Here is a 21,878-nt window from a genome sequence, read left to right as displayed (position 1 = left end):
GATCAAAGTAATTTGATCGAAAAGTGATCTCAAAAGTATTTTTCCTACTATTTCTGATTGATTACGGCAAAGCATTGCAACCATTGAAACAACAGTAAGACGCACTTCCACCTGTTGCCGCATGGTGTCACTCACCCTGAACCCAGCTCCGTACTCTTGCAGCGAGTACTCCCGCAGCGTTCCACCAATCACAAGTTGCAGCCTCGTCACATGACATGAGCCCTGTATGAGTGGAAGCAACGTTATGGCACAGCTTCGTTGGTTATGAGTTCCGCATGTCAAGTCTTCCTTTAATAAACTACAATCCTATGAGTGTGTTGAAGGTAAAACCAAAAGCTTTTACACCGGGCCTTGCCCAGATAATCACTTATTTTACTTTTTTCTGTGGTTCTGCACGATTTACAGACTCCCGCGTGTGTGTATGTGTGCTCTCTGCGGGGGCCATTGTTTTTGTTTACTTTGTTTGCAACTTTATACCACTTTATTTGAATGCATATTTTTCTAGATGGACCGCGCGTAATTGAGCTGCCTGATTTTCTGCTTAAGTTACTTTGAAAAGCGAAATGTTACAGCTCTACTCATAGGCCGAATGCAGCGAACACTGACCAACTTCCATGGAAAATGTTTAAATCGATGATCAGATAGTATCGTATAAATTAAACATAAATAATCATTCCCAGGTAGGATAAAAACAACCATTCTCCATACAGATGGATCGAGGAGCTGTAAGCGATGGATCTGCAGCAACCGGACGCCGATCGTCTGAACCTACCAGCAAAGGCAAGGGGATGAAGGACCACAGATCTCAACTCCCCAGCAAGATTTCCCCTTTCCACAACTCGTTCACCGGCAACAATGATGGTTTAAGCGGCAGAAAGGCGGCCGCATCCACTGCGAGAACACAGGGGAGTCTCCAAAGTCTGTATTTCAGATCGCTGGCCAGATCTTCCAGTCAAGCTGAGAACCAGGTGGGGTGTTAACATTGTTGACCACAAAATCTTAGTTCGCTCTATGGATCCGATGGAAATTCTTTCCATTGCATGTTTTACTGTATTCTTTTTTTGTAGCCATGAATAGGTAATTGTTGTATGTCTATTTAGCATGCATTCGCTGTGTGTGTGTGTGTGTGTGTGTGTGTGTGTGTGTGTGTGTGTGTGTGTGTGTGTGTGTGTGTGTGTGTGTGTGTGTGTGTGTGTGTGAAGACCGTGTTTCAATGTTATCTGCTTGAGAATAAACACTGTGACTTACACTTCCTTCCAAACTCATGAAAAAAGTGTCGTCCTGTCTCTCTTCATGTCTCTGTCTATCTCTCTCTCTCTCTGAGTCAGACCAGAGACAAGTTGTCGGCCCATCCCTCCTCTGTGAAACAGAACCAGAAGGCCATAGACCAGACCTCCAGCAGCAAGACTCAGTCAGGTAGCAGGATCTTATTTGCTCTATTAAATAAACAAAACAACATGCAATCTCTGGGATATCTTCTGTGTCTGTGGTAGTGAAGCCCCACCATGGTGCGTGATTGATCTTACAGACAGTAATCTTCTTGCATACAAAATTACAATTTGTGACCAAATCTATGCACCACGTTGTGCTTCTATCTGAAGCCCCACTCAAACTTTACCTCACGCTCCCCGTTACACTGCTGCCTGCAATTGGTCAAAATCCCATTTGAATGATTGTGTCTGTTGTCTTCTGATGTCTCCACTCAACTCGTCATTAAGCCTACAATCCAGACGCCACGTTGACTATATTTTACCTTGTTGAAACAACTGTCTTCAAAAGCAGTTGGACAGCATATGCGAACATGACGATTTCAGGGGTCTAAGACTTTCTTTTAGTTTGTCCGTGGGAGTTAGTCTGCCATGGTTAATGATAGTGATAGTGAGTCTGGAGTAGACCCTCCAGGTTACTTAGTCCTTTCGGTTAGTCTTTTTTGTGACTGATAGTTAATCTGATTCTAAGTCTGTCTTTAGTTAGGTATAAGCTTGTCAGCTCGTGTGTTAGTGAGCCTGTTGCTGACTATCTGTTGTTGTGTGACGTAGTGAAGAGGAAGAAGAGGAAGATGGGGATGTACAACCTGGTTCCCAAGAAGAAAACCCGGGTTCTGAAGCAGCCGGAGAAGGTTGGTCCATAAGCTTTTATCTCTGCGGTTACGGAGTTCACACTACAATTCTGCCAATCAAATAGAGAACAAACATCTTTAGAAATACAACATTTTGAACCAAGTCGAATTCTGTGGTATAATCCTAGAAATACCAAGTTAGATTCTTTAACATTGAGGATTGTATTCATAATCTAATGTTCCTTTATATTGCATGAAAGTCTGTAAGGCCGTATTAACTCCATTTTCGCCTGAGGTAGAAAGACGAAGAGGAGGAGGAAGAGGAGGAGGAAGAAGAAGAGGATGAGGCATCGACGACGGACACCAGCTTGGTTCCAGACACTGAAAGTGTGGAGGGGGACCCGGCGAGTACCCTAACCCCAGGACCCCCCAGCCCGCTGGGGCAGGAGGGGGACGCTGAGCAGCCCCGGAGCATTGAGTACACAGAACTGGCTTTGGACTCTCTGGACCTGAAGGCCCAAGAGGAGCTCCTCTCCCCCCAACTCACAGGTAATAAGCCCTCCTCTTATCTCAGGATGCCCCTCCCATCTATCTGGTGACTCCTCCCATCTCTTATCAAGACTCCTCCCCCGTCCTACCCAGATTTTCGGATCTAGCAGTGCTATGATTTACCCTTCATTCATCTTAGCCGACCATTTTACAGTGAACTCTCGATGCATGACGTTCAGGTTGCTCTAGCCATTACACCAGGGGTCACCAACCTTTTTGAACCTGAGAGCTACTTCGTAGGTACTGAGTCATACGAAGGGCACCGAGTTTGATAGACTTCTGAAATAACAACTTTGCTCAGTTTGCCTTTAGTTTATTATTAATGTTTAATGATCATCATCTTTATGTGAAGACACTGATCATGTTAATGATTTCTCACAATAATTATCAACAATGACTTAAAAAAGGTGGGAAAGAGTTGTTCAATAATGAGTTGTGCTATGTTTAGAACAGGCCTGCGGGCGCCTCATATGGTGCTAGCGGGCGAACTGGTGCCCGCGGGCGCTGTGTTGGTGACCCCGGTAGTTTCAAAATAAAAGCGTAGGTTTTAGGATGCTCTGATGCCTGTGTTTGAGCCCTGCCGCTGTTTCTGTTTCTGCTGACAAATCTCTCTTGTCGCGTGCAGTGGATGCAGACCTGGGGGGGGGCGACCTGGCAGAAGAGCATCCACTGTGCTGCTGTCGGATTGAGACCCCCTCCAGCAAAGAGGCCACCACCGCGGGGGAACAGACCTGCATGGCCATCGAGAGCTCAGACGGGATGGTAGGGGACATGCAGGAAACCGGATTTATAGGAGAAGATGTTCTGATACTATATTTACTGCTTAATGCATGCTTGGATCAGCCTGTCTGTGCTGAGAGGCAAGGCACTACTAGCTGACCGGGAGATTTTGATTTACATTTATTTATATTTTAAACTTGTTGCTAATCTTCTATTACTAAAACGCTGCATGCTTCACCTTTCTGCTTTTTTTTTATTTATTTTTTTTATTTTGTTTTTTTTATTTACCACAAGAGTTCAAGAATGAAGCAAATGTGAATAAAATAATAATTCAACATTTAAAAACATGCAAGTAAAGAGGCGATGAGAGATCGCTGTTTCGTTTTTTTTCATGTCCTCGCCTCAACTTCATAATCTCGTCATCTTCTCGAAAGTGTGGGCTTTTAAAATCATCTCCGATTTTGAATCCCAGACTCCTGATGTCTTCACTTGCTGTCACCTGACCTCTGCAGATGAGTCGCTGCCAGCGGCGCGTGCTGAAACAGGAAATGATGCGTCCGTCCAGCAAGGTGCACCTCATGGTCCTGTGCGAGGACCACCGGGGAGGCATGGTGAAGCACCAGTGCTGCCCGGGGTGTGGACTCTTCTGCCGGGCGGTGAGGCCACACAGGGACTGGGGAGTGGACAGACATAACAGACAGACGCACAAATAGAAAAAGACGCAGACAGACAGAATCAGATGTGTAGACACAGACGGACAGACTTCCAGAGTTATTTCGTCTTGCTTACTGTTGATATGACATGATGTAATTAATAGCGAGGTATAGTTATATGTTGGTACTTCCGCTGTACATTGTTATCTGGGTCAGTCCTCTCGCTGACCCCTCCCCCCCCTTTAACCACGCCCCCCCCCTCCCCAGGGTTCATTCCAGGAGTGCCGACCTTACGGCAGCATCTCCCACCGCTTCCACCACGGCTGCGCCACGGTGCTCAAAGGGCGCCTCTTCTGCCCGCACTGCGGCGAGAACCCCGGCACCACCCACGAGGTCACCGTCTCCACGGCAACCGCCAGTGCCCCGCCCAACCCCCACGGGACCCCCGTGCCCAGAGCGGTGGAGCCCTGCCCGCCCCTGTCGCCCGCTGCCTCCCCCGCTGCCGCCGCCGTCGCCATCGCCACGACGACCAGATCCCCCGCGCTACGGGCCAAGAAGACCAGCGAGCCGTGGAGGACGAGAGGCCGGGCGCCGGACGGGTAAGGACGTGTGTGTGTGTGTGTGTGTGTGTGTGTGTGTGTGTGTGTGTGTGTGTGTGTGTGTGTGTGTGTGTGTGTGTGTGTGTGTGTGTGTGTGTGTGTGTGTGTGTGTGTGTGTGTGTGTGTGTGTGTGTGTGTGTGTGTGTTAAGAAAATTCTGTATTGCTAATTATTTGCTTGTATATACTGTATGCGTACTTTCATGCACATATATTTGTTTATGTTCTATGATCACTATCAACAGAAGGAGCCTACAGGCATGTGACGACCTCATGTATCTGTGGTTGTACCTGCCTTGAATACTTGTATATACTTGTATGTAGATGTATTACCACCCCATGACACACATCAGAAGGCAAAGGAAACACTAACAAACAATCTGTTGTACCTTGGGACGTAATGTGTCTGCAGGAACGGGGGTGAGGCGGGTCTTGGAGGGGGAGGCGGAGCACGAAAAGACCCCCTGGAGGGCATCAGGCCGGCCCTGGACGATGAGAGGTGAGTCGGCAGTCAGTCCTTTCAGATCACGTGACTTAATCATCCCAAGGGCCAGTGTCTGTTACAACTGCTCACCTCAATAAAAAGGAATAAACAAGAAATGTATAAAAAATATATATATACATACTCGCGCACACACACAAATATGGACATAAAATATAAATCTTCATTGAAATAACAAGCTGTGAAGTGACTCTAATGCTAGGATATTGGCCATTAAATTGAAATATGACATTGAGTTCACATTGAGTGTAAGTCAGGTGGGTAAGGTGAATACTGCAACTAAGTGGAGTTACAGGTACAGAGAGCAGGTGTGAGCTCTGCCATGAACTACTGACTCAACGGATCTGATTTGGTTTCACTTTCCTCAGCTTGAAACATCAGAAGGTGAAGTTGGCTTCGAGGATGCTGTACATCTCTGCCAAGGAAGGAGATCTTCAGAAAGTCATCCATCTCCTTGGTAGGTTCACTTAAGTGGGTGTGTGTGTTTGGGAAGGGGGGGAGATAGAAATATAACAAAAATATTACAATATAATTTATACGATACATATAGTTGTATATATGATGAGTATATTATAATATATATATATAATAGTAAAAAAATATTATACTTGGCTGGTCTGAACTATTCTATTGGGTATCTTTAACTCAATCTCTCAACAGTTTGAGATGATTATGATCACATTTACATTTAAGGGCATTTACCAGACGCCTTTATCCAAAGTGACGGTTAATGCACACATTCACACACCGACGGCGGAGTCAACCACCTCAACACACAGCTAGGAGGAGCCGGGGGATCGAACTAGCGACCTCCGGGTGACCAGACAACCCACTCTACCTCCTGAGCTCTGCTCACCTCTGATGATTAATGTTGTGATGTCCTCAGTGGACGGTAAGGACCCCAACCTGCCGCTGGAGGAGGATCACATGCGCACGCCGCTCCACGCCGCGGCCGCCGAGGGCCACCAGGAGGTCTGCCACATGCTGCTCCAGGTACCACGGCCTTTAACCACCTTTTGAAGTCATCTGCGCCCCAGCAGTCGTACCAGGTTATAACAGAACCTCTGGGCGGAGTCGGCGCAGAGCCCGGCCCGTAAGCGGTGCAGAGTTACGCCTCGTTTCCTGTTTGTAGCGGAGATGTTCCACCGAAAAAGGAACTCCTTGGGTCGAGTGGATGAGGCTTTCAGAAGGGGATATGAATTATTGTATTTCTAAAGTGGCCAGGCTGCATGGTGGTGATTTCAAAACTTTACAGACCGTTTCCTTTGATACAGTTTACCATTGCCAACCGAGTGTTTGCTCCCCAACGCACGCTTACAGTTCATCGCCTCCAGAAACGTCTTAACAAATATGTCAAAACAAATGGAAATTGTAAGAAAGTGAAACGTTGCCTCACCCAGAATTGAGCGAGCCTGGCATGACTACAGATTTGTATCTAAAGTCTGTTTTGTAAGATGTCATTTTACCTTACAGTGTTTGGCTTACTTTTCTTTTTTTTTTTTAATAGTTTGTGTTGGAAGATTTGATCCTGGCTACAGGTGTTTGCACTGGTCCTCCTTTATGAGCATTACAAATCAATCCATTTATTTTTAACCTTTTTGAACAAGGACCAGTCTTGCACACTGGATGAGTGATAACTAGGCGAGAGTATAACCATGGGAAAAGCTACAGGACCCAAGATGCAGCCCTAAAGTCTTCAAGTACGTCCAGAAGAATCAGGGATTCCTAGAGACCGAAAGGAGAGAGGAGTGGCTAGCCAGCAATAGTTTGACCATATAAGGTGAAGACAAGGGATCAAACTAGAGAAGAACTATAATACACTGAAAGGAGAGATCTAACAACGTCAGCAGGTAAACTATGTAAGCAAACCACAACGTGTGTGTGTGTGTGTGTGTGTGTGTGTGTGTGTGTGTGTGTGTGTGTGTGTGTGTGTGTGTGTGTGTGTGTGTGTGTGTGTGTGTGTGTGTGTGTGTGTGTGTGTGTGTGCTCTCGCAGGCTCGAGCTAACCTGGAGATGTTTGACGACAAGCTGAAGACGCCCCTGATGTGCGCGGCGGAGAACAACCGCGTGGAGGCGGTCAAGTACCTGCTCTCAGCTGGCTCAGCCGTCTGCAATAAGGTACCAGTAATGAGGCACTCACAAGACTCCCCCTCTGTTGTTCGTTGCGCGCCTTCGACTCCCCTCACAGTGTGACTCCTCTTCACATCCTACTTTGTGTGTGTCTTACCACCGGTTTCATCACCCTCCAGTTTGCTTTTGATCCGAGCCAGTTGCAAGTCGCGTGACAAAAACACGTCCACCTATACTTCTGGTTATGCCCGAAAAAAGTTGTTCAATTAAAAAAATCCTTTCAAATTTCTAACGTAAGTTCGTCCAACGCATGATTGAACATGTCTCTGGGGAAATGCGCGTCTGAGGGGTTTCGTGTTTGAGTTGCCGGTGGTGTAGCTGAAGGATTTGGCGTAGGTCGTTGTCTTTTGCTGACGGCGTAATCTGCGTCACCCTCGCCTCGCAGGACATCCAGGGCTCCACCTGTCTTCACCTGGCGGCAAAACTGGGACACGACGATGTCGTTCAACTGCTGCTCACCAAGGCTGCGAAATACATCAACTGTCAGGTAGGCACACACGCACACACCACCACCACGGCATGGGCACACACTAAAAAGTGTCTTCAAAGTTGAACACTTTTGAACTTTAATCTGTGATGAATAAACACCAGAAAAAGGTGAGGAGCATCGAAAGGCAGCCGCTCAGCACAGTCGCTGCTGCTGTACCATTGGGAAAACAATGGTAAAGTAGGTGTAACGCTGTTCTGTGTGTCCCCTGATTGCTGATGCAGCATAACATTGTGTGTGCATGTGTTTTATAGGACATTGGGGGATGGACTCCCATCACATGGGCCATCGAGCACAAGCACCACTCACTGGTCCATCTACTGGTCACCAAAGGAGCTGACGTTAACATCAGAGACAAGGTACACACTAACTCACAAACGCATTCACTCACTCACTCACTCACTCGGTCTCTAACATACTCTCTCACTCACTCTCAAACACTCAGTGTATTCACAGTGTACACTCACGAGTGTATTCTGGTCTGTGATGGTCTTGTGTATGAGAGTGTATTCTGGTCTGTGATGGTCTTGTGTATGAGGGTGTATTGTGGTGTGTGATGGTCTTATGTATCAGAGTGTATTCTGGTCTGTGATGGTCTTATGTATCAGTGATGAGAATGTATTCTGGTCTGTGATGGGCTTGTGAATGAGTGATGAGAGTGTATTCTGGTCTGTGATGGTCTTGTGTATGAGGGATGAGTGTATTCTGGTCTGTGATGGTCTTGTATAAGTGATGAGTGTATTCTGGACTGTGATGGTCTTGTGTAAGTGATGAGTGTATTCTGGTCTGTGATGGTCTTGTATAAGTGATGAGTGTATTCTGGTCTGTGATGGTCTTGTGTATGAGGGATGAGTGTATTCTGGTCTGTGATGGTCTTGTATAAGTGATGAGTGTATTCTGGACTGTGATGGTCTTGTGTATGAGGGATGAGTGTATTCTGGTCTGTGATGGTCTTGTATAAGTGATGAGTGTATTCTGGTCTGTGATGGTCTTGTGTATGAGTGATGAGTGTATTCTGGTCTGTGATGGTCTTGTATAAGTGATGAGTGTATTCTGGACTGTGATGGTCTTGTATAAGTGATGAGTGTATTCTGGTCTGTGATGGTCTTGTGTATGAGTGATGAGAGTGAGTCTGTGCCGGTTCCCTAGGAGGAGAACGTGTGTCTGCACTGGGCGGCCCTGAGCGGCTGTGAGGACGTGGCCCAGAACCTGCTGGACGCCCGCAGCTACCTCCACGCCGCCAACATCCACGGGGACACGCCCCTTCACATCGCCGCCCGCCAGAACCACCTGGAATGTGTCATGTACGTACTGCTACTGTGTTGTATGCAAGAGACTCTAGACCAGGGGTTCTCAAAGTTTTGAAAACTGAGGGCCAATTTAGGAACCCAAAATTTGACTGAGGGCCACTAAAGGAAAAAAATAATTGGCGGGAAACGCCGTCAGCATCCCAGTGGTCAAAAAAAACATTGCACCGTGGACCTCCGGGTGTGAGGTCAAGTGAGGTCTAAATCACGAAACTGAGGTTCAGCCTTTCTAAGTAATGTACAGTCGGATTAAAACTAACAATTGTAAAAGGATTTAATTGAAAGCTAGAGAGAGTCGACTTTTCTCTTTATATTTATTTATATTTGTTTAAATTAATATTGATATAATAATAAAAATAACCCCTTTTTTTTTTTTCTTTTTTTTTTTAACTTGCATAATTATGTATGTCATTGCGGGCCACCAAGAATGATTCCGCGGGCCGCCATTGGCCCGCGGGCCGCACTTTGAGAACCAATGCTCTAGACTCACTAGTTCACCTGGACCCCGCATAGCTTCCCTCCTTACCCCCCCCCCCCCCTCCTCCCCAACATTCCTCCTCCTCCCTAACTCTCCTCAAACACCCCTCTTACACACATATTGTATGTTGTACGTCCTGGGACTTATTGTACGCATTTATAGTATGTTGTCGTCCTGCCATTTGTTGTACGTCCTGGCACTTGTGGTAATGCACTTATTGAATCCTGTATGTCCCGGCACTTATTGTAATGCACTTATTGTATGATGTACGTCCTGGCACTTATTGTACACACTTATCGTATGTTGTACGTCCTGGCACTTAATGTACGCACTTATTGTATGTTGTCGTCCTGGCACTTAAAAATAGTCCTTAGCATCTTGTCCTAGCTATCTTTATTGCATACAGGGAATGGGTGAATCTGTTGACTGTAAGTGCTTGCCACTTGTTCTATGAATATCCTTAATTTATCGAAAGCATTATATTGTTGTTTCGCTCTCTTCTGACAAATTTATAACGTATACATTTGTGAAACTTACTTTTTGTAAGTCGCTTTGAATAAAAGCGTCTGCCCAATACCCTAAATGTATGCACAATGATTCGTTAGGTTTCACACTTTTATCCCAAGAGACCGGCACTGAACGTAGACTGATCGTTAAGTTTGAAATCAACCACCCTGACTACTCTCATGTTATTAACATTACCAGTCAAGATAAAATTGAAAGGCTTAATACAGCAACATTAAGGTCCAACATTGAGGCTGAGAACACTCAAAAGAGCGCAATACAACTTGTAGCAAATACAATAATTAAAACATTAAACCACAAAAGATTAGCAAGTTCCTAAACGACGGAAAGAAATACAATCCTCCCATTATTCGGCGCATATCTCTTTGAAAGAACGCCCTTCCTTATCTTCACCTTCCACCTTTTTCTAATCGTCTGACCCCGTGCCGACCCTCTGCCGGCAGGCTGTTCCTGGCGCGCGGCGGGGACGTGACCCTGAGGAACCGCGACGGCGAGACGGCGCTGGACTGCTGCGCGTACGGATCCAAGGTGTGGTCGGCACTGGCAACCAACAAGAAGCTGACGGACGCACGCAGACAGAGTGACGGACGCAGGGAGACGCTGCTCAGCAGGTGAGTGTGTTTGTGTTTGTGTGTGTGTGTGTGTGTGTGTGTGTGTGTGTGTGTGTGTGTGTGTGTGTGTGTGTGTGTGTTTTTAAGAAGTGACGATGCGTTGGTCCACTGCCAGCCAAAAGGTTGTAGACATCCTGTGGGCAGAACCTGTAGGTATCCTTGAGCAGGACTCCCCCTAACCCCTACCTGCATCTCGATCTGGCATCACTTTCACTTTGTATTCAAGAGCTTAGATGACTCATTACTCATCAGCTCACATTTTTTTTGTATACACGTCAAGGGTATATAAAGAAAAGAAATCGTCCAATGTTTACTGCATGTATTTGTAAAAGCCTGCTAGCTTTTCTCCATTTCAGTATTGAGAGTTAGTGTACATTTGAAGATGGAGCGGTTTACCTTATATAGTCTAGGCGTCCTTCATGGACAGGCCTGTAAAGACACAGGAAAGTGGTTCTTACTATAAGCGAGGGGAATGAGAAATGAGAAAGGGCGGCGGCTGCTAGAAGGAATGTCGCCTGCGTGCTTATTGACACACTAGTGGGTGGAGACACTGAGCCGGTCTCCCCCCCCCCCTCCAGGGACATCTCGCGGGGCTACGAGGCGCTCGCCATCAGCTGTGTGAACGACGTGGACGCAGAGCCCTGCCCCTCGGACTATAAATACGTCTCAGACAGCTGTGTCACCTCCCCACTCCACGCCGACACGGACATCACGCACCTTCAGGTGAGCACCCACCCAACCACACACCCGGCCACACCCCCACACACACACACCCTAGTCAGACTCCCAGTCGACCGGTTCTGGGGGTGCAATCCCCCCGAAGATCCACAATCAGTCACTTTGGCTAAAACTTCAGTCCAACAGGCTTTAGCAGGGTTGTGTTCCGGTTTAATTAGGTGTGTGTGTGTGTGTGTGTGTGTGTGTGTGTGTGTGTGTGTGTGTGTGTGTGTGTGTGTGTGTGTGTGTGTGTGTGTGTGTGTGTGTGTGTGTGTGTGTGTGTGTGTGTGTGTGTGTGTGGTCCTGTCTCTTGCAGCACTGCTCCTGTCCAGAGGACTGTGGGTCAGGCACCTGCATGTGTGGTCAGCTCAGCCTGTGCTGCTGGTACGACAACGTGAGTCAAACGCCTGGAGACGGACGGAACATTTATCATGGGTCGCATTCGGATGCACACCACAAAACGACAGTTCTCCACACATACACACACACACACACACACACACCATGCTACACAACAGTACTTGACACGCACCAGGACACACAACAGTACTCAACACACACAGTTGGCTTCACGACAGTACTTAACACATATCAAGCCGCACAACATAATAGTTTAACACTCCAAGCAACACTTCATGAGACAGCCCCAGATACACAACACTTGCACTACTACGGTCTTAAACACAACCAAACTTCAGCCGTGGTTTTCCCGTCAGAGTAAATTAATGAACGAATCCTAATTAGTAATACTGTGAGACTAATATGGTCGTGTCCCGGTGCAGGAGGGTCGCCTGCCGCTGGATGCCAGCCAGCGTGAGCCCCCGGTTCTGTTTGAGTGTAACCAGGCCTGCTCCTGCTGGAGAACCTGCCGGAACCGCGTGGTCCAGAATGGACTCAGGTGATTGGACGATGGGGGGAACCACATGACGAGCGCCTTCATCTCACTGCGGCAACAGTGGACCTTGTTTAGAGATCCTATGTTGTTATCGGGGGGGTTTAGGTTATTTTGTGTTAAATTAGAAGAAATTAAGAGTTTAATGCACCAAAAAAAATCTGCTTCATTCTGCTTGATTAAATGAATAAGTTATGGGGCTTTTATTTTGAAGTATCATTGACACTTAATTGTGCTTTTATTGTGAAGGGTGCGTCTGCAGCTGTACAGGACACAGAAGATGGGCTGGGGGGTCCAGGCTCTGCAGGACATTCCTCAGGGAGCATTCATCTGCGAGTAAGAGACACACACACAAATATGCACAAACAAACAGATACACAATACATACTTTAACGTACGCCAAGCTACACACCAGTACTTTAAGTTTACAGGTACAATCTAAGTACCAAGTTATGACCGGTGGGTTGACCATGTGGGTTGGGGTTGTTTTGATGACCGGTGGGTTTTCATAGCAACTAGTGGTTCATCCTGATGACCGGTGAGTTGTCCTGACAACTAGTGGGTTGTTCTGATGGCCGGTGAGTTGTCCTGGCAACTAGTGGGTTGTTCTGATGGCCGGTGAGTTGTCCTGGCAACTAGTGGGTTGTTCTGATGACCGTCTGGTTGTCCCGGCAACTAGTGGGATGTCCTCCCCTGGGTCGTCCTGACGCTCTCGTCTCTCCTCTCTCAGGTACGTCGGGGAGATCGTCACGGATGCAGAGGCGGACAAGAGGGAGAACGACTCCTTCCTGTTCACCCTGGACAACAAGGTGAGGTCACGTTACCAAGCAGGTCGGCCATCCACCTGGGAAGGCTAAGGTATTGTCAGATAACACCAGGCCGGAAGCACACAGAGACAACAACAATGAGGTGGGAACCCTATTGCCGTTTGCCCGGTGTGATGACAGACCCTCGGATACAAAGAGGAGTCGTTACCCAGCTGGCTCCACTCATTAGTGCTGCTCAATGTTGATGACACAGATGTTTATGGCTAAAGATAATTGGATGCTGATGCACTCATTTGCCTTCCCTCCGGTCTGAATAGAACACCCTATATGCATATCGGTGGGTCGGATGCACGCACAGGGATCAATGCCCTCAGAATGTTTGCCAGTCAAGCTCCTGGGGTTGTATGACGGATCCGAGCACAAATGCATCTTGGTAGCATTGTAGAACCTGTTTTTTTTTTTTTTGCATTTTGGCAATATCCGATTTGTATCCCATTGCCCAAAAGGCATGTTAATGCCAGGTATCAAGAGCGTCTTAAGAAATGGATTCAACCATGTTAGACTTTACTTGGGTTATATGGCAATGTAACCTGTAACCTGATGTGTATTACGGTATTGTCGTTTGACAATGTAATCTGTACGTTCGGTTTTTTATTTTATGTTGAAAGTCTAAATTGAATCTTTCCCAGGCAGAAAAGTTTTGCTAATTGGTCATTACGTCGGTCTCCAGTTGTTTTGCATTGAAGCATTGATAAAAAAATGATTCAATCCAGTTATCTGTATCTCGGTAGCGAATGTTTAGGATTATATCATCGCTCTCCCCTACTGCACCCTGTGATGAACATATCCTCTTCTGTCAGGAGGGGGCGATGTGGAGCTAATTTGACAAACACACACACCGGCGCGCACACACACAACCAAGGGCACACATTGAACTATATTTAAATGACCTGTCCTGGTCCTCTGATGGACACACTGACCAAGGCTGCTGGCCTGCTGCCTACAGACTCTATCCATCCCTCTGTCGGTCTCTTGGCTCACGGTATCCCATTTGTCTCACATCTGTCTCTGTCTGTCTGTCTGTCTGTCTGTTTGTCTATCTGTCTGTCTGTCTCTGTATGGTCCCCCTCACGGCCCCCCTTTCCCCTTTCTTCCTGTCTGTATATCTGTCTGCTCTTCCTCTCTGCCCCCCGTCCCCCTTTCTTTCTATCTCTCTCACTCTCTCCCTTTCTCTCTGCGTGCAGGTGGGGGAGGTCCACTGCATCGACGCGCGTCGCTACGGTAACGTGGGGCGCTTCGTGAACCACCTGTGTGACCCCAACTTGGTGGCGGTGCGCGTCTTCACCTCCCACCAGGACCTTCGCTTCCCTCGCATCGCCTTCTTCTCCTGCCGACCAATCAGAGCCGGCGAGCAGATTGGGTGAGTGGCGCGTGATGTCAGATCTATGACGGCGGTGAGATCCTACCTTGTCACCCTCAAAATGACGTCATGATATGCATAGAGTTAGAGAGCTTAAAGCTTAAATAATTGTCAACAAAAAATTACTCAAACATTTTGAATATGATATCAGTAATCTATATAACACTATATGTTATCTGTATCAGTATGATGTATCATATGGTTTGTTGGCTGGTGCTGCATTGCATCTTGGGGCTGTAAAGCATTTCCCCACAGAGGTAGCTTTTAAACTGCATTTGCATCGAGCTTTCATGGTTACCCCAAAGATTGGTGAGCTTTCCTTCATACATGACATGAATTTCTAATGTGACCGCGAGGTGACCACAGTCCATATTGCCATATACATAGATCTTCCTATTAACTATTTGACTATTTCATCTCTTATCAGAAAAGTTCATTCACTTTGAGATGCATGTCATTAATGATCCGAATCGGGGTTGGGCGCAATTTTAAGAAGATGTATTTGAATAATTCTCATAAAACGAATTGGGTTGTGGTCTCTTGACAGGTTCGACTACGGCGACCATTACTGGAGGATCAAGCGTCGCTTCTTCAGCTGTCAGTGTGGCTCCCTGCAGTGTCGCCACTCCTCCTCCTCTTCCTCCTCCTCATCCGCCGCCACTCAGAGAGGGCGGGGCTCGGACGCCACAACTCATCGCCTCTTTGGCGACGGCAACCAGATGGAGAACTGACCGCTTAACCTGCGCTAGTGAATCTCTCTCTCTCCGTCTCTCAGCGGAAGAAATTAATTATGTTATGAATAGGAGATCGATGGGTCTGTTGATTTATTATCTGTTGAAGCAAAAAACATGAGCATCAACATTGGCTTTTAACTGTATTTTTCATGTCCGTCTAATAATTCGACATGTGTGTTTTTTTAACCATACTTTTAACTCGGTATTCAATGGTTTCCGGGTGCAGGTCATTGAAGCGCATTAGAAATCTGTTTCTAGACATAGAAAGCTTACTAAAATGATGTGAATGCGATCATGGGTCATCTAGTGATCGGAAGAGACTACCTTTGCATTTCCCATAGCAATAAGACACTGTTTATACAAGTTGTTGTATAAACTGTAGTCATTTCTGATCTTATTGAAGCTGGTTTTGTTTATAAAGCAATTAAATGCACTTTATAAATGCCTCCCTATGGTTGTCTCCTGGTGTTTTTTTCCTTGTCATTCTTATCTTATTTTAAGCATCTTCAAGTATTGAATAAACCCAGCCTTGGCTGAGCACTCATCATAGAAGAGACGATAAATTAAATGAATGTGGACCACTGTGTGTCATTTGAATGTAATGTTGGCATTTGAAATTTGGGTGGTTTATTTTACTTTAATTAGGTATTTCATAATGCGGCCAATAGGCTGCATAGACACAAGCCTCACCTTCACCTTCCAATCACCCCCAGACACACGCGCACGCACAATGTCTCGGCTGCTATGGATACAGAGAGGGTACAGGTGCAGCCACTGGCTGGCTTGTCAATGGTCACGTGGTCGCTTCCAAAGGAGAGAGAGAGAAAGTGGTTTCACACCGACACAGATTTAGCGGAAGAAGGGTTGCGGAAAGACGAACCTGTATTTTAACTCTCCGGGAATAAATTAAACGAGGCGGGATTAAAAAAAAACTAAGGTGTGTCTCATGTGCAACACGAGAGGGGGGCGACTTTTTTTAATTTTTAAATCGCAGTCGATAAGTCGAGGCGTGAACCCGAAAGGATTCTGCATGTATTTTCTCTGGGTGTTGTGCGGAAGAGTGCTGTAGATGCAGCCGTCGTGTTGCTCTGTTGTTCACGCATGATGGGAAATGCTGCCACAGAGCCGTGCGTGGTGAATTGTCAGTGTTGGTGAGGCTTCGCCGGGGCAGCGGCGGTGCGTGCGGTAGACCCCATCCATCCATCCATCCATCCAACCAACCAGCAAACAGCCAAAACAACACCAAGGGAATATGATGCACCATAAAATTGGGAAATATAAACTTTGTGCGCGGGGCTCAGCGTCTTCTCAGCGGCTGGGACATTGAAAGCATGAACAGCTACAACAAGAACAGCGAGGAGATACAACACGAATGTTAAGGAGTGAAGAACATGCCCGGTGTTTGGATTGTGTGAATATTCTGCTGGACATTACGCACACCCTCAGGGCATTACGCACACCCAGAGGAACCTGTAGCCGGGACGCCTGTCTGTGTTGTGATGCGTCTCTCTTTCCTTGCTAGTCTCAGTTTTGATTTCTACAGCAGCACCGCGCTATCCTACCATGGCTCGCTTCGAGGACGAGCCTTCCAGCCGGTATGGGGGGGGTTGTCCCCCGGGGCTCGGCCGCGGAGGGGGTCGCCAGCCGGGCCCTCCGCCACCAGGGCCGCGGGTGTACAAGGCGCAGTCCATGGCACAGAGAGCCCGGACCATGGCTATATACAACCCAATCCCGGTGAAACAGAGCTTCCTCACCGTAAACCGCTCTCTTTTCATCTTCAGTGAGGATAATTTCATCCGAAAATACGCCAAAAAGATTACCGAGTGGCCATATCCTTTCTTATCTTAACTGCCGGCCGCTCGTTTGGTAATTGTTACATTATTTTATATGGGTGACCACTATCTAAGCTACCTATTCGAGATCCTACATGTTTGAAGTTGAGTTACTTCCGCTGAAAGCCAAAAAATCATATTTTGAAAGTTGAATCACCATATAAAGCGCGCAAGGTACTTTGGATTACAACCTATTGTTTATTTTTTTTGCGCTTTAAAAAAGGTATTTTCATTAGGCGTAAAACCTCACTGGTAACCGTCCCGGCGCTGTCCATGGTGCTCAACTCGGCTTCCCTCCCCCACCCCCCGTCTCCTCCAAGCGGCAATGCTCTGTCGTTAAACTAATCAGCCAATAGGATCAATAGGATCTATTAGCCGTGGTTCCCCCCTGTTGCGTGTTTTTGTGCGTGTGTGTTCACTACGTATAGACCTACATGAAGCGGTGAGTGAAGGCCACCTGTGGAGCTCCATGTGCACCTCCATGTAGGCCTCCCACACTAGGGCTAACACAATGTAGGCCTCTTTTCACATTAGTCAAGATAAGCGCCAAAATAAGCGTGTGTTATTGTTTTGAGAGGACGACACACGCGGGTTCTTCGTAATTAATTAACATTGAAAATGAGGTAAGCTATTTATTTTTGAAACATTTTTTTGACCTATTTGTTGAAAGTCTCTCTTCACCCTGACTGCAAAATCAAATGCTCTGCCAATTCAAATTTAAAAAATCGAGTATTTTCCAGAAGGCTACTTATTGCTAAAGCTAGCGAGCTAGTCGTGTGTTTCGGGGAGGCCTGGAGGAAAGGGTGGCATTTTTTGTTTGGGTAAAATGTATAGCTTAGTACTCTTGCTGGTTTTACTAAAGTTACCTACCCCATCTTTAAGTTGCATATTGCGCCCCATTAGCTAGGCCACTGGTTTGATACATCCGTACTCAATCTCAATACAGACGCGAGCACACACACACACACACACACACACACACACACACACACACACACACACACACACACACACACACACACACACACACACACACACACACACACACACACACACACACACACACACACACACACGCACGCACGCACGCACTTGCACAATGTCCACTCACACGCACACATGCGCGTACAAACCCCAACACTCCCCCTAGGGGATCCCGGGGTGGTGGTTTTATTAAACAACAGCAGGACTGCAGAGAGAGAATGTACGTGTGGTGATTGTGTGTTTGTGTAGTGAGCATTTACATGTATTGTCCTTGTTCTATTGAGGATACATTTTCAAAAGTTGTTTATGATGCTATAATTTTCAGTTGTTCTCAAACAACCTTGCTATAATGCTGTAAAGCGGCAATTCTTTTTTCAATTAAAAATCCATATTCTAACTGTTAAAAAAGGGGCATATTTTACCAGCAGGTGGACGCTCCCACTTGTGATGTCACCAAAGGAAAGATTATGAAATCGCTTGTGATGGCGAATCAAGAGGTGATCACATGTGGTGGTAAAATAGGGCCCCGTTAACATGCACATACCAGCACACTGTGTTTCCTGGGGACTTCCTTAACGGCGTCTCACTCCGTTTGAGTACATGATCCTGGCCACCATCATCGCTAACTGCATCGTTCTGGCCCTGGAGCAGCACCTGCCTGCCTGTGACAAGACGCCCCTGTCAGAACGCCTGGTCAGTCGACTCCACACTAGCTCTATATTTCTCCATATGTCTTTCTCTCTCTATTACCTTCACTCTCTCTCTCTCTCACTCTCGCTCTCTCTCTCTCTCTCTCTCTCTCTCTCTCTCTCTCTCTCTCTCTCTCTCTCTCTCTCTCTCTCTCTCTCTCCCTCAATCCCTCTGTGTGTCTCTCTTCTCTATACCCTTCTTTCTCCCTATATTTGTTTCTTCATCGATCCACCTAGTCTCCGTGGGGTAACCCGGGAACTGGAGTAAACGTAATGATACATAACATAATGAGTATGCTAATGAGTATGCTTATTATCCTAACGACTGTAATCTAGTGTCTGCGGGTTTCCCTCTCAATGTAAACAAACTGTTTGTGAATGTCTTCCTCTTCCTCTCTCTCATACCCCTCTGTCTCTCTTCTCTTTCTCTCTTACTGTCCCTCCATCTCTCTCTCTCTCTCTCTCTCTCTCTCTCTCTCTCTCTCTCTCTCTCTCTCTCTCTCTCTCTCTCTCTCTCTCTCTCTCTCTCTCTCTCTCTCTCTCTCTCTCTCTCTCTCTCTCTCTCTCTCTCTCCTCCTCTTTCACTGTTGTCCTATTCTTATCTAGTTAAACTAATGTAGACAGGAAGTCTGTGATAATGACAGGAAGTGAGAGGGTGAAGGGAACCTTATAGGATATAGGAGGCGGTGCATTATGTGAGAAATGTTAGAAATATTGGAACAAAACCCAGATAGGGTTGAAATTGGGATAAAATCGTAATAGATAATCTTTTTATAAGCTGGTGTTATGGTATTGATCGTACAAGCAGATCTCTGTTGTATGGCTCAGTGGGCGACAGAACCCCTGCTGGACAGCTTTGATCCATCCTACACATGGTTCCACCTCCCCCTACCTCCCCCTCCCTCACCCCGCCGACACCCCATCCAGTGTGTAAGCCTCCGAAGGGTCTTGTCATAATGACTAAGCGCTACAAGAATCCCCCTCTCATCAAGGCAGTCAGCTCCACTGAGCGTGTTTCTCAGGCAGGGAACACTTTGGTAGACTTCAGGTAGTTTGTGTAGTAGCTATATGATATCAGCGTGTGCAAATAGTTTAGTCAAAAATATTTATTCAGCAAAATAATTCAAGAAAGCATCTGCATGGATGTTCATAGATGGTCATTACAATTACAATTAGGGCATTTGGCAGACGCTTTTATTTATATCGGTTAATACACATTGACATACCGACAGCAGAGTCAACCATGCAAGGCGACAGCCAGCTCGTCAGGAGCAGTTAGGATTAAGTGTGTTGCTCAGGGACACATCAAGACTCAGCTACCACACCCTGGAGATGGGGATCAAACTAGCAACCTTTCGGTTACAAAAAAACTGCTTTACCTCCTGAGCTAAGCCTGACCACAGAGGTGGTCATAGAGGTCAAATATATTCGGACCTGGTTCTGACTGGCAGATGTCCTGAAGCGGTTCTGTTGTTTATAAAGTTGCTCTTTAATGAAAAAAACGTAATCCACGTTTGATAGGATAGAAATGTCTTGTTTTTAAATGTCTGAATTGTGAATTGAGTGTGTGGTAATGATTCAAGAGAAACTGTGCACCTTCAAGTCGACCAGGAGGACTGTGTTCTTGTATCCCGCCTGCACTTCTTATCGCTATTGGGCTTGTCGTGTTATTGTGTACCCATTTATTTTATGGTTGTAAGCTCTCACAGCTGCAGATATGTCAAGGTGCTTATATATTATCATGGCTTTGATGATGATGATGATGATGATGATGATGATGATGATGATGATGATGAAGCTGAGTCTGTCTGTCTGTCTGTCCCCCAGGATGACACAGAGCCCTACTTTATTGGAATATTTTGCTTCGAGGCGGGCATCAAGATCATTGCTCTGGGCTTTGCCTTCCACAAAGGATCCTACCTGAGGAACGGCTGGAACGTCATGGACTTTGTGGTGGTGCTAACCGGGTGAGTAGCGCTTGCTCGTGATAGCGGGTATCTATTATGGGATTAAGGCTTGTATGGATGCTAACTCATGTTAGCTGCTAGGAGCTAGCTACCAGCTCTGAATAGTAGGGTGGGGGGGAAACAAGTTTGTGTTTTTTTTTTTGTGTGAGTGTGTTTGTGTTTGTATGTGTGTGTGTGTGTGTGTGTGTGTGTGTGTGTGGTGCGTGACTGTGTGTGCGTCTGTCTGTGTGTGTGTGTGTGTGTGTTGATTGTATTTATAACGGCTGCAGCAGAGCAGATGCAGCATATAGCCTTCTTTGTGGGTCACAGATACTGTTGTTTACATAGATATGGGCTGAATCTAAATAGATCCTTTTGCATTGGCTACAGAGTGACTCTACCCAAAAACAAAACACAGGTTTTCTTTGTGTAAATTCTCCCTCATGTAAATGTACAAACCGAAAAAAACAAACAAGACTCATGAAGGAGCAACTGTGTCTCTAATGGCTGTCTGTCTCTAGTTACTTGAGGGACAGAAAGCCATCAGAGACAGAGTAGAGTAGAGTCTAGCAGCTAGGGAAGGGATGAGGAAAGATGAGAGGACACACACACACAAACACACAGAAGGGAAGTGGGAGAGACGAGAGGGGTGAGAGAAGATAGGAGGAGTGTGGATGGGGGGGGGGGGGGGGGGGGGGAAGGGGAGGGGAAGAGAGATGAGAGGACGGAAGGTGGGAGGGCGGCCTCGCGGTAGGGGATCGGCAGGCGAGGCACTTTGGTAGGCACCCAAGGGACCCCTACCAACCCAGGGCCCCCCAGGGCCCCACACAGCACCTAGTGGCTCTGAGTTATTTTAGCCTCGTCTACAGGGGTTTACATCAGTTGTATCTGGGAGACAAACAGGTGGTTCCCCCCTGCCACCACCTCGTCATTGTCCTGACCTCCATGTTTTTTCTCCTCTCCCCTCTCTCCTCTCCAGCCAATCAACTCTCCTCTCTCCTCCCTCCCCTCCTCTCCAGCCACTAGTCAATCCTCTCTACTCTCTCCTCTCATCTCCTATCATCTCTTCTCTCCTCTCCTCGCCTCTCGATTCCCCTCCCCTCTTCTCTCTCCTTCCTCCTCTCCCGTGACTAGCTAGTCACTCCTCGCCTCTCTCCCATCTCCTCTTGCTTCTCCAGCCGCTAGTCACGACCATATCCTCTCTCCCTTCTCCTCTCTCCTCTCCAGTCAATAGTTGCTGCTCTCTCCTCTTTCCCCTCCAGAAATTAGTCAGACTCTC

The 21,878-nt window shown here is 46.8% G+C and overlaps 2 protein-coding genes across 3 annotated transcripts in view; both read left to right on the top strand.

The window, feature by feature from the left end:
* The first annotated feature begins 167 nt into the window (after positions 1–167).
* Positions 168–15,600, top strand: ehmt1a (euchromatic histone-lysine N-methyltransferase 1a). 2 transcript variants are annotated; one of them, XM_030359057.1, is made up of 23 exons: positions 168–323; positions 711–968; positions 1,329–1,416; positions 2,040–2,119; positions 2,359–2,608; positions 3,234–3,370; positions 3,841–3,984; positions 4,249–4,580; positions 4,991–5,077; positions 5,449–5,537; positions 5,967–6,073; positions 7,076–7,198; positions 7,596–7,697; positions 7,952–8,056; positions 8,847–9,001; positions 10,451–10,618; positions 11,197–11,341; positions 11,652–11,729; positions 12,118–12,233; positions 12,477–12,563; positions 12,958–13,036; positions 14,239–14,414; positions 14,962–15,600. In XM_030359057.1, exons 1-23 carry the CDS (start codon positions 276–278, stop codon positions 15,143–15,145), a joined length of 3,138 nt encoding a protein of 1,045 aa, XP_030214917.1. In that variant the 5' UTR covers positions 168–275; the 3' UTR covers positions 15,146–15,600. The 2 variants fall into 2 exon arrangements, with proteins under 2 accessions (XP_030214917.1, XP_030214918.1); XM_030359058.1 differs by having other exon boundaries at positions 199–323; positions 681–968.
* Positions 15,601–15,981: 381 nt separating this feature from the next.
* The window catches only part of cacna1ba (calcium channel, voltage-dependent, N type, alpha 1B subunit, a), a 93,229-nt gene continuing 87,332 nt past the window's right edge, over positions 15,982–21,878 (top strand). Inside the window, exons 1-3 of the mRNA XM_030359238.1 lie at positions 15,982–16,977; positions 18,552–18,657; positions 20,481–20,620. Of these exons, the coding sequence (XP_030215098.1) occupies positions 16,712–16,977; positions 18,552–18,657; positions 20,481–20,620 (512 nt within the window). The 5' untranslated portion in view covers positions 15,982–16,711. The remainder of the gene's footprint in view (positions 16,978–18,551; positions 18,658–20,480; positions 20,621–21,878) is intronic.

Source organism: Gadus morhua, chromosome 6, assembly GCF_902167405.1.
Source record: "Gadus morhua chromosome 6, gadMor3.0, whole genome shotgun sequence".
NCBI lineage: Eukaryota > Metazoa > Chordata > Actinopteri > Gadiformes > Gadidae > Gadus > Gadus morhua.
Note: the sequence above shows the minus strand (reverse complement) of the source record. Positions and strands in the feature narration are given on the sequence as shown.